Source organism: Thamnophis elegans, chromosome Z (assembly GCF_009769535.1).
Source record: "Thamnophis elegans isolate rThaEle1 chromosome Z, rThaEle1.pri, whole genome shotgun sequence".
NCBI lineage: Eukaryota > Metazoa > Chordata > Lepidosauria > Squamata > Colubridae > Thamnophis > Thamnophis elegans.
This window is the reverse complement of record NC_045558.1, coordinates 103,030,401-103,043,520: the sequence shown is the minus strand read 5'-3', so window position 1 is coordinate 103,043,520 and position 13,120 is coordinate 103,030,401. Positions and strand designations below refer to the sequence as shown.

Below are 13,120 nucleotides of genomic sequence, written 5' to 3'. Positions count from 1 at the left end.
TCTAACTTCCTCTCCCCCCCCCCCATACACACACATTCTTTATACACACAAGTATACACAATGACTGGAAGTACTCCCTCCTAAACTTAATTATTTTGTGACATTGTATGATAATTGAATTGGTAATATAAATGCAATACAGCAATAGCAATAGCAGTTAGACTTATATACCGCTTCATGGGCTTTCAGCCCTCTCTAAGCGGTTTACAGTCAGCATATCGCCCCCAACAACAATCCGGGTCCTCATTTTACCCACCTCGGAAGGATGAAAGGCTGAGTCAACCTTGAGCCGGTGAGATTAGAACCGCTGAACTGCAGATAACAGTCAGTTGAAGTGGCCTGCAGTACTGCACCCCAACCACTGCGCCACCTTGGCTCTTTTTTCTGGCTGAAAGATCATTTTCTAATTATTCAATGTAATCCAAGAGTAAATCCTGGCAATAGATTTGGGGTACATAAACAATCTCTATCATACCAGATAGTAGCACCTAGCTGACCTTGGTTAATCTAAGTAGGGTCAGATTGGCTAACTATTTGAATCGAAGATCATTACTAAATTGTATAGCTATAGATTAAATTGGAAAGCCATAAACCATTGCCAAAGAAGGCAGGAATAAATAATTATGTATTGCTACCAAGAAACCCACAAGGAAGTATCCACTCAAGCTTATAAGAATTGAACTCAAGTTGATGGATGCTTCATCCTCAGACTGTACATTCCAGAGGAAACAGGATGAATGTCTAAAAAAAGATGTATAAACTCATTAGTCAATCCCATTCAATGGCCATGAAACCTCTCAGGAAATCAAACTTGCAATCAAGTTTTTCATTATTTAGATCAGTGGTTCTCAACCTTCCCAATGCCGCAACCCTTTAATACAGTTCCTCATGTTGTGGTGACCCCCAACCATAAAATTGGTGTCTCGGTTGCTAAGACCATCGAAAATATGTGTTTTCCTATGGTCTTAGGCGACCCCTGTGAAAGGGTCGTTCGACCCCCAAAGGGGTCCTGACCCACAGGTTGAGAACCACTGATTTAGATCATCATTATCGTTCTGCTGAGTACTGATCAACTTTCCCAAATATGCCATCTGTCTGAGCTTACTTTGGACTTTGAGGTTAATTCTGAACACCTGACCTGTTCCAATATGCTGAGCCTATTACCAGATTAAGGACAGAATACAATCAGTACCAAAATGAGCTCCTATCTCACTACAAAGACATTTTTGAGCAGAACAGTGGAGGTGACAGAAGATCTTGTCTCACCAGCTAAGGCAAATGTATATCTAAGGCACCCTGATTATTTGGAAGAAAAACCACTTCACAAGAGGTAAGTTTAATTTTCTTTCACAGAATGGAAAACTTATTCCAATTTTTTTTTAAATATAGTTTTTATTAAACATTATTACCTTTAAAAACAGAAAGAAAAATACAACAACATAAGAAAAGACAAAACATACATAACAATATAAAGTAAATATACAGCCTTTTGTATCGGCATTCATTATACTTTTTTTTTTAAGCGTAGAACATACAGATACAAATACAATTTTAAACATACAACCCCCCTCCCCTCCCCCCCCCGCGGTGACAGTCATTCACAGCCCAACTTTTTTCTTTCCTTCCTCATTGTTAGGTCTCTAAGCCACATCTTCTCATTGCAAAGTTCAGGGATCTATTACAATACCCATGTTCACTTTTAACTTTCCCCATTTTAAGTCCCTGCTGTTCTCCTTGTCGCCCACATATACCATAAGTTCCAGCTAAGATAATGTTCCGTTTCTCCTTTGTCCCTCTGCCAACCCGTCATTCTATCCATTTCTGCACATTCATAGATCTTTTTAATTATAGCATCTTCCGACGGTATGGTAGTGGATTTCCAAAATTGTGCATAGGTTATTCTTGCGGCCACAATTATATGTAGGCTCAAATGCCATATTGAACTGCTTATGTTTTCTGGTTTAATGCTTAGTAGAAGGTTCTCGGGTCTCCATTCCATGTTTTCCCCGGTAACCTCTCTTAGCCATTTTTTAATCCTTTTCCAATATTTCGTGGCCTCAGTACAGGACCACCAAATATGGTAGAATGTGCCATTCTTTCTTCCACATTTCCAACACAATGGAGATAACCCAGGGAACATCTTGGCTAACCTCGTTGGGGGAAAGTGCCACCTATAAACCATCTTGTATATGTTTTCTTTGAATGCTGTAGATATTGTAAGTTTAATGGTCTTACTCCATAGATCCCACCATTTGCCCATTTCAATTTCATAGCCAAGGTTTCTCTCCCATGCTATTAGAAGGCTTTTGTCCATCTCTTCATTAGCATCTTGGCAGGTCAAAAATTGGTAAATCTTCGATAGCATTTTCTTGTCTCCACCAAACAAAATCTTATCTAGCCCCTGAGGGTTTGGGTAGATCCCAAAACGTACCTTATCACTTTTAAACCTGTTTCTAACCTGTAAATATTCCCACCATTCCAAATTCCTGCCCTGCTGCTCTAATTCCATCTTTGTTTTCATGTTGCCATCTTCTGTCATGATATCTTTATATGTTATGTTTCTTGTCCAATTAAATACACTGGGATGTGTTAAGGCCTCTAATGGTGCCAACCAGCACGGAACCCTAAGATAGTATTTTTTCCTCATCTTTTCCCAGACCCCCATCAAAGTCTTCCAAATATAATGTCCCATGAAATACCTATGGGGGGTGTCTCTTTCTTGCCAGAGGGAGGCATGCCATCCCTGAGGGAGGTCATGTCCCTCTATAGCCAATAGGCGCCTTCTACTCAACATCACCCAATCTTTCACCCATGTCATGATTGCTGCGTTATAGTATGCTTCCCAGTTGGGTACTCCGAAGCCTCCCAGTTCTCTACGTTTTTGCAATATTTGGGCTTTGATTCGTGCTTTCTTGCCTTGCCATATAAATTGAGTCACTATTGTCTCCAAAGATTTAAAAAAATTTTTATCCAATTTAGTTGGTGCCGTTTGAAACAGAAACAAAAATTTTGGTAATACATATTCCAATTTATAGCAGTTTATTCTGTCCAGATTTATTGGATAGAAGCCAGACAGTTGCTGTTAAATAAGTGTAATTTGGAAATATATCTTTTTGCTGCAAATTCATACACTGCAATATGTACTCTGAAACATTTTTATTCTCAGATTTGGGGATGGAAAAGCAAAATCATTTTACAGAAACATGAAAGGAACATGATAGTAGGTTACGGATATATACTCGTATGCGCCTGCCACCTGCATTATCAAGATGAGTGTGCATCACTTCATTCCAACATAACACAAAAGTCACACAAAAGTCAAATCACGACTTGTATTGTCAAGGGAAAAGGTTCACAATGTAACACAGAACACCTGAATTTAAATTTTCAGTCAGTTCTAATCTACCTTATGAAATCCATTTAGTCTGGATTCAACATTATGAAATAATGATGATACTGGCCTTCTGCATTAAGGAACTTATTCCTCAAATAATTGATGTAATAGATTTGCACAAACCTTAGCAGAGCTTGGTGCTACTCTTATGATTTCCTTTGTTAAGAATAGTTCAATCTTTATTCCTTTATAGGTGGTGATCAGTATGTTGATGATAATCTCATATAATAAGCATGAATTTTGAAAAGTAAATGCTCCACTGGGATAATTTGTCAATTATTATTCAATACACCTTGCTGTCAGTTACCCTTGTAATAAATGTTATTGGCATTGGCACAAGGAACACTGGCTGATTTTGTTGGTTCAGGCAGACTCTGATCAGTATTGGGGTCCAAATGATAAAATTCACTAAAGGAAAAACAGCATGTTATGGATGCAGCACATAACAGCAACGACTCTTAGCAGGAAGAGTGAAAACAGTGTAAATCGTTCTCTCTTATCTACCTTCCAGATTGAAATTCAATTCAATATCCATCTTCACTTCTTGGATGTTCATTCTGCCTTTGTTTTTCTAGTTGTTTAGCTCAATAAGTGCTTTTCATGTCGACTTATCAGAAATCCCTTGGTCATAGCTCATAATATCTCTGCCACTCCCTGGATTCAAAACTTTGAATATTTGGTCTGCTGCCAGGGCATAATTCTGGGACAATGAAGACATTGTAGTTAAATTCAGCCATGGGTTACTTTTGGTGCCAAGAAGGTTCAGTGAGCTTATCAACAGAGAAGGGGATAACCAGAGATTGTTTTGTGTTGAGACATTCATTGATATGGAGCTTGACTTTTGCTGCAAAGGATTCTGGGAAATATTGCGCTATCCCAATATAATCTGCTAGTTGTAAAGACGAGAGAATTGTGCATATTACTCTGAAACCTTTGGAAGATGGAATGAAATAAAAACATTAATCAGCAACAAACGTAGATATACTTAGAAAAAAACCACTGAAATTAATGGAACAAATTAATCATGGCTAATATCCCAACTGATTTCTGGGACCTTTTTTAAACACAGATCTGGGATGATATGGTCCCAGGCCACAGCTGGCCCTTTGGCTGGGCCTGTCCAGTCTGTATTAGGTCAATCAGAAATTAGAAATCAAATGTAAATAAGCACATCGCAGAGAGCAGATAAAATTGAGTCAGTTCCCTCCGTCAATTAGTGACTGTGAGATGGTGATGAGAGAAAGCCTTCTTCTGTGCTTGCACAATGCTCCCTCCTCACCTGGAACAGCCTGATGAGTTGGTGGAGTTTAAGGATATCAAGTCAGGTTACATTGGTTTGGCCACCCACAACAGTCCCAGTTCCTCATGTGGCTCCTTGGGAAAATTAGTTGTCCAACCCTGTTGAAACAAAATTGATTCTAGATCAGTTTCCAATAATTCCTGTAGGAGAAGAGCAGGCAGAACTGGAAGGCAGTATAAAATGCATCATCAATTTAGAGTCTTTGCATTGCTACAAGAAATCCAAGTCCAGCCCTCTTTGAAACCACTGATCTATTTAGCACCAATGTAGTGCTGAACATTAGTTCATCAGATTCTTGTGTGCAGGCTTTAATAAATCATTTATTCTGCAACCTATATGAACAGTCCTGATTCTGAGCCTGATAATTCCCACTATAGAGAGCCTATTCCTAAAATTTGAAAGCCAGTGCTCTAAGATAGGTGTCTAACACAAAAGCTCTAACACATATTCTAGCAACTAAACTCTTGAAAATCTTACATAGGCTTTGAGTTATAGGATGATTTAATAACCATCTCCATACAGAATGCAAGATGTTCTAAAGTATTGTCCCTGACTGGGTGGGCAATAACATTTTAATTATACTTCAGACAACCATAGTCTCTGTAAACACCATATTTCAAACTTCAATATGAACTACCATTTCTGCAAAGCTCTCATATAATTACATGCTGTACTGAGTTCAACCAAAATCTAGCCATCAGAGCAGAATTTACCGGTTCTGGCTGTGCATCTTGGAGAAACAAAATGCCTATGAAGATTATTAGTCAACAAGGTCACAGTTAGCTGAAAGGTGCTTTTTCAAAAAAAGAACAGGACTGTTTTTGCCTTGAGGAAGATGCTTCATTTCTCATCCAAGAACTGAAGAAACCTTTTGGGTGAGAAGCAAAATTTCTTCCCCAATGAAAAAACAAATCCATTGTCTTTTGAAAAAACACAATTCAGAAAAGGGATGGAAAGAGTAAAAAACAGCTGATTTGTCTTGAAATAATTTGGGTCTAAAGCTGAGATACACTGAATGCCAAAATCTAACTTCATTTTGTTTTATGACCTTGAAGAAAGTCTGCCTTACCTTCCTTGTCATCCTCAGTCTTCAGAATACCGATAAGGCTTACCTTCCGTCTAGAGGGCTGGAGAAGCTTAATTCATTAGCAAAATAAATCGCTTTGGATCTTAAGGATGGAAAAAGTCTCATGAAGGGCAACTTCTCACCTACACCCAAATAGCAACAAGATTATTAAAATGTTATTCCTGATTTGTTTTGCAAAAACAGGTCAATGTTCTTGAGGTAAAAAATATACGTGTGTAGATCTATGTATCCCCATTCCCCTGTTATTAACAAATAACATGTGTTCACCCCTACACATATAAAGCTGTAAAGCATCCTTCCCCACTATTTTGACCACTATTTTATTTCTGGCTACCAGAGCCAGTTTGTTTGGCTGACAACTGATGTCTAACATATACTGAATGTACTGGATTAGTGCCAATTGAAATAAAAAAAAAGTGTCTTCCTAATATCTGCACATTAAAAAAAAATCAAGCATTTCCCTAGAGTTAAGAGTAAAATCTCTTTAAAAAGTCAAGCTAAACTCTCTGGCTTAAGAGTCACATGTTTTTTTTTTAATAGTATTGAACTTATTTGCCATTGTTTTCTTCCAGAAAGTTTTTCTTTTTCAGTTCAGTGGTGGAATTTTTTGGTAGGTATGAACATCGTACTGGAGCATCGTATTCTCATGGAAAGATAACTACAAAAGACTTAGTTAGTTTAGGCTGAAGTTTTTTTTTTTAAATAAGAGCTGATGAAATAGTTTGACCTCTTTTGAGCTAAGCTTTTGGCCTGAGGCTGCACTAATTCTGCCTTGGAACTCAATGCTTTTTCCACCTGTTCTGTATTGTGAAAACAGAATTCTGTTTTCACTTCATGTGATTCCTCACACAAAGATATTGTGATCATGATCATGGGATAAATTGTACCAGGGTGGGTTCCTGCCAGTTCTAACTTCTTCCATAGAAGGGGTTCCACAAATCTACCATGCCGTTTAGAACCGGTTCCAGCTCCCTCCCCTCACCTGTCTGCACGCTTGCCCCGCCCTCCGCTCACTGATTGGCTGGCTCACCAATTGCCTCGCCCACCTCTAAGAATCCTATCTAAATCTTAAAGTCTTAAAGCTGTTAAGTTTGAACATCCCTGGGGTTTTTTCCTAAAAGGTTAGGGGTGCAAGGGTCTTGTAACTTGACAGCTTTAAGACTTGCACACTTCAACGCCAGAATTCCTGAGCCAACATGACTGGAAGAGGAATTCTGGGAGTTGAAGTCCACAAGTCTTAAAGCTGTCAAGTTTGAACACCCTTGGGTTTTTTTTTCTAAAGGGTTAGGGGTGCAAGGGTCTTGTAACTTGACAGCTTTAAGACTTGCGTGCTTCTGAGTTTCTGAGCCAACATTTTGGTTGCTAAGTAAAAGCGTTGTTAAGTGAGTTTCACCACATTTTACAAGTTGGCCATGCCCACCCAGTCACATGACTGCCAAACAACTCCCACTCAGTCATATGGCTGGCAAGCACTCCCACAAAGCAAGCCACACCTACAGAAGAGGTTCTAAGAAATTTTGAAATCCACCACTGAATTGTACCTATACATAGAATGTTCACTCTTGCCATGAGACGTCTTTATATAGAGCACTTGTGTTTAACACCACAACCAGTTTAACCACCATGCTCAGCATCAAAATTAACAGTAAACCTTTCTAGAAGTTCATAAATTAACCTCTCGATTTGTGAGCAGAGTATACAGTATACTTCTTGCTTTGTTCAGAAAAGTTCCTGTTTTGTGTTGTGTTCCAGTAAGAGAGAGTTCTTCCCCTTCTCCTTCATCAATTGGAATAAACAAAAAGTAACAAAGTTTGTGATGACACCACCTCTCTTTTTTTGCTTAAGAGTTTGCTTATTTATTTCCTCACCTACGTACTTATAATCATCCTCCGGATTTATTTCAGTTTTGTTTCAATTAACTAATAAAATACTAAAGCATAAAAATCAGTCAAAAAACTATAAAACAATATACAAGCAGAAAATTAAACATTAGTGGAGGTCATTTAAAAAAATTAAAATTAATCGGGATAAGAACCATCTTTGAAGGTTTCAGAAGGTTCAGATTACCTTGTGGATTTTCCTGATAGATTTCTGCTGAAACACATCTGCCAGGAACATCCTGAGGACTCTTTCAGAAGAGTTTTTAGAGTCCTGATAGGTAAATGTAGAAAGAAAGAATCTTTTTAAAAACATAATTAGCCTCAAGTCATTTAGGACTTCAGATTAGGACGAGCATTGTGAACTAGACTGAAAATAAAAACACTTGTGATATGATTGAAACATCCAGGCTCATACAATAATTTTGCTGCTGAATTTTGGGCAGATTGAATTGTCCAAATTGTTTTCAAGGGCAATTCCACGTACAGTATTTTACAATAAGCAATTCAGAGAAGATACTTCAAAGCAGAAAAACAAGACAATGGTTGTGTATATACACAAAATCTTACCTATCTTACCAATTTAACCGCTGTAATCTTCAAGAAAAAAAAAGTTTGCTTACTTTAACCTCATCTTTCATTTAGAAGCTCATGGCTTTGTTCATAATGTTCCCATTCTCTATTTTTGCTCACAATACCCATAGTAGATTGGTTGAAAAAGTCACTGGCTCAAGGTTACTTAATGAAGGGTAACTGAAAGAGACTAGAACAGGGGTCCCCAAATTCGGCAACTTTAAGACTTGTGGACTTCAATTCCCAGAAGTCCACAGTTCTTAAAGTTGCCAAGTTTGAAGACCTCTGGACTAGAATCTAGATTTCTCTTGTCCTAAGCCAATATTTGAGAATTTCTGAGATCAATCTTTTAAAAGAAACTCCTTAGGATTCTTAAGAGATTCTGAACTCTGCTGGATGGTTCAGACAATTTCCTAAGGTGAAGAATTAAATATTAAATTATTTTATATTTTAGATTATGACTACAAGAAAGCCATTCATTGGGTTTTGGATCATTGTAGTGTCCAAACCTATCACACTAATGAAAAAAAAATGTCCCAAATCCTAACTCTTTCATTGACCCTACCATACTATTATCACACAACACTACTACTCTCAGAGGTTGCAAAATTACATTTTGAAAGTATGATGATTGGCCACAAAACATCTGCTGGCCCATGTTAATCAGAGTAGCATGTGGCAGTAACAGGACTTTGGATAAGCCTCTTAACTATAGAACTGATTTAATACAGATTTCTGTTAATAAGATTGAAAATCCTAACTGTCAAGATTGTATTACGGCCTTGAAACAAACACTTATTCTTCCTGGGCTGAGGCCCCAATTATATCAGATAGTAATTAGATGCAAGTTACCAGGTTATTAAAAGTGCAATGAAACACTATTGACCTCTTTTCCCCTTTGCCATTCCTAGAAAGAACACAGAGCTTTCTTGCCTTGTTTATCTTCTAGTTCTGTCACAGGGTTCCTCCTCCTCTGAATTGCTCAGTGTGCAGCAATTCATTTTTCTCCTCCTTAATAAGATTTATTTGGAGGTTAAAAAGATTGAAGAAGCAGCAGGAAAATACCTTAAGGTTAAAACTGGGAGCAGTCTTAGTCTGGAATTTCTCAAATAACTTCATGAAGATAGTAGATATTCAAGAATGAAAGATAAGGGGCCATCATTCGGTCCTCTTAGAGGTTTTTTGATTACACGAAAAAGCAAATGGCAGAAAACAATGGATATTTACAAGCAGAACACTATAATTTCAGAACTGCATAATGGACATCTCTTCTGGAATTAATCCTAGACTCAATTTTTATTTCTGAAGGTCAGTAGCTCATCATTCCTTGAGGAAGGATTGGATCTTGAGGCTGATATCCCTTGGCTCTGAAGGATCATCCAGAGAGTCAGCAAATGATAAACCTAGAGGCCAAGAAGGTCAACATCAAAAAACAGAAATGGACATGTTGATCACTTCATTGCTTTTGCTTTAAATATGTATTATTCTTTCCTCCAGAATTATTCCTCCCATAGGAGGCACATGGGAATCCAAGGGGGGGCTGAAGTAAGAGGTCAACCAGGTTTACATCTGTTTAACTGTGATCAATTTGATAAGCAAAATTAACTTTTTGTAGTTGATTGACAGATGGCTTGTTTCTGCCTGGAGGGCTAATATGGATTGATATTTGTATTACAGGGCATAATGGCTCAAGATATGAGTGAGAAGGAGCTAAAGCAAATGGAATTAGATCAACTGAAGAAGGAAGTGAAGCTTGAAAGACAAATGGTAATGGGTTTCAGATGTACCTCTAACTAAAAAAAACAGTGCTTCTGCATCAACAGCCCTTCAGAAGTGTTAGCCTACATAGCTTTGTGTTATGCCAGCTAAGTTATAGAAACCTATGGGTTGTTTTTCTCTTGTTCAGCCAGTTGGTGTCAGTATAATCATACTTTCTGAAATGCAGAATATTAAATTGTCAGAGGGAAAGGGAAAGAATAAAATCAAATAAATAAAATATAAAGGAGACCACAGACTGGAAAGTTAACTTGCGAAAGGCACACTGAAATAATTAACAGTGGTCCAGGAATATCATGCAGTGTTGTAGTTTCCATGTTTCAATTGGGTCTTCACAGGGCATTGTATGAAATATTGCTTATCATTCCAATGATTTTTCATTGAAATAGCTATGCTAAATTTTCATGTTTAAAATACAAAATTGCATTAAGATAACCTACAAGATATCTATGTGCTGATAAATAAATAAAGGGAGACTAGTATAGATCTATTTCAAGCTATTTAGCTCTCATCAGCTAGCCATACCCTTACTGGGAATCGAACCTGGGATGCATTAACATATTAGGCAGTTATATTAGCCACTAAGCCATATGCTCTCTTCCTTTATCAGCTAAGCCAGGGAAATAGGTATGTATTGTATCACAACCCCTGGTATGCCCAATACATGGGAGCCATCCAGGCAGAAAGCCATTTTTTAATTTTTTTAAAAAAGTTGTCAAGTTGCAATAGCCATGATATCTCCATTTCCATCTGAATGGACGGATGGGACTGCAAATGAACCTCCCCATCTTCTAAAGACTTTCAGGAAGCCATTCTGTGACAAAATGAGGAAAAATATCATTAGCACAGAGCACGGAAAAAATAAAATTCACATTGTGGCACAGTTTCAAAAATCTTCCTATTTTTCTTTCTTCATCAGTTCTTCCTTAGAAGTGAGACTTGATAAATTATGGCATCAACTAGTCAGAATGGAAGTGCTAACATAATTTGCAAATTTTATATTAGTCAACCCACACAGTCATGTTTTCTGTGAATATATTTTAGGACATAAATACACAATCTATGTTAAAAGCTATTTAGGAGAATCAACCAAAAAACACGCTATAAACAGCAGAGTAGAATGTACAATTATTAAAAATTTGCCATCAAAAAATACAACTGTATTGAATGATCACTGAAAACTGATCTAATCAAAATTCAAGAAAGTTACATATGAAACTTGAGGATAAAAAAATCTGACTTCTTAAGAAGTTAGGAAGACTAGTCATAGAAGTTTTGGTCTCAAGGAAGATTGTTCCCATTGTGCCAAATGCCTCTATTATTCAGATCTTATTTTGAATCTATATGTTTAGAACTTGAGAAACGGAATGAAGAAACAGTGAGCTTTTCTCACAGTTTGAGCCCTTATTTAGAATCACAACACTGTAGAAAGAATGAAACAAAGCCTTCCAAAATGATTCTTCCTTATTCTCTTGCGGGAAGGTTCCCTATTAATTCCCTAGGACCATCATACTATTTAGAGGTTGTAAATTAGAAATCAAAAGTTCAGGAAATGAAACACTGCATTTTTTCCCTCCACATAGATCTCCAAGACAGCAAAAGAACTCAGAACCTTTATAGAATCTATGGCTGCAGAAGATCCTCTCTTAAAAGGGGTCCCAGAAGACAAGAACCCATTCAAGGAGAAGGGAGGTTGTACAATAAGCTGACCCTGGCCCCACCCAAGAGAAGATCTTTGCTGCTCTCTTTATATACTACTTAGTACTGTATGAATTATGTTTACCCTATATAATGAATCTAAGATTGGGGAACCTTTAGGCCCCAAAGGGTGCTGGGGGGCTGGTAGCCAGCTATATTAGAAGGGCCACAGGATCCCCATCCTTAGAAATTTTCTGCAGGAGGGAATTTAATCGTACCTCAGAAAAAAGGAACCAGAACAAATTCATGACCAAGATATATAAGTAGGTGCTCTTTATAAAGTATATATTTCCTGAAGCTGTCTAGGCAGAGGTGGACTAGATGATCTCCAAAATATATCACTCTTCTATATTCCATATTCCATGGTTTTTTTTAATTAGCTGCTTTGTTTTTTGCAGGAAAAATGATGCAGGCTTGAAAAAAAAAGAGAATAGAAAAAAGATTATTATTATTATTATTATTATTATTATTATTATTCAATTGTATCACAGCGGCCAGTTGTATTATTATTATTATTATTATTATTATTATTATTATTATTATTATTCAAGATTTCTCTCTCCTTCCATTCTGCCAAGTGGCTACCTGGAAGGCTTTAGAAATATGATTTATTTAGTTCTTAAATTGTATTACATTGTTTTGGTTGTTTTTGTTTTTAGAACATTTGTAACTTAAGTTAGTTTTCCCATTTGCACCAGTTGATTAAGTGCTACTTTATTTTCAGTTGTTAAATACTAGCATCTCTCAAGCAATGTAACTTTAAGATTGCAGAATTCAAGTCCCACACATGAGGCTGAGGAATTGTGAGAGTTGACATGCATACATCTGAAAGTTGCTAAGGTTGAGAAACACTGGTCTAAACTACAGTCTTCACATGCAAGAAGGTCTCACCACAAAGCAAGTTGGGCTAAGAAAAGCAGACTCTCCATAACAGAAACACAATATAAGAAATGAAGTTATGGTGAAAAAGTCCAGATCGATGGATAGTTAGATGGCAGCATATAAATTTAATTAAATAAATTCACTTAAAATAATAGAATGATTCTTGGCTTTCTTCTATTACCATAACTAACTACATCTCAAATTATGCTGGGAACTATATCACTTCTTAATGCTCAGCTATTCACATTTGTATAGCAAAATCTCAATTCTGATGTTTACCACATTAGCTTTGAGAAGAAGCGACTTGAAAAGACTAAACTGCAAATGGAAAGCATCTGCTATTCTCCAAGTTGAGTTTTGCCATGTTCCTACCAAGCTAACATTTCATTTGATTGTTACTTTTACTACTCAGATCTTACTGCAGATAGGATATTCATCCACTCAGAGACAAAAGAATTGCAAAGCATTTAGAAAAGTAATGATAGATGATTAGATAGAGAGAGAGAATGAGACAGAGACAGACATAGTTCTGT

The 13,120-nt window shown here is 37.1% G+C and overlaps 1 protein-coding gene across 1 annotated transcript; it reads left to right on the top strand.

The window, feature by feature from the left end:
• Positions 1-9,914: 9,914 nt before the first annotated feature.
• GNGT2 (G protein subunit gamma transducin 2) lies at positions 9,915-11,716 on the top strand. The gene is made up of 2 exons (XM_032237984.1): positions 9,915-9,998; positions 11,591-11,716. Exons 1-2 carry the CDS (start codon positions 9,915-9,917, stop codon positions 11,714-11,716), a joined length of 210 nt encoding a protein of 69 aa, XP_032093875.1.
• Positions 11,717-13,120: the final 1,404 nt, after the last annotated feature.

Bases quoted from the DNA above. Each gene is read 5' to 3' on its own strand.
- GNGT2 (XM_032237984.1), top strand. From the start codon at position 9,915: ATGGCTCAAGATATGAGTGAGAAGGAGCTAAAGCAAATGGAATTAGAT. The intron at 9,999-11,590 runs GTAATGGGTTTC...CCCTCCACATAG, and splicing joins TGAAGCTTGAAAGACAAATG to ATCTCCAAGACAGCAAAAGA.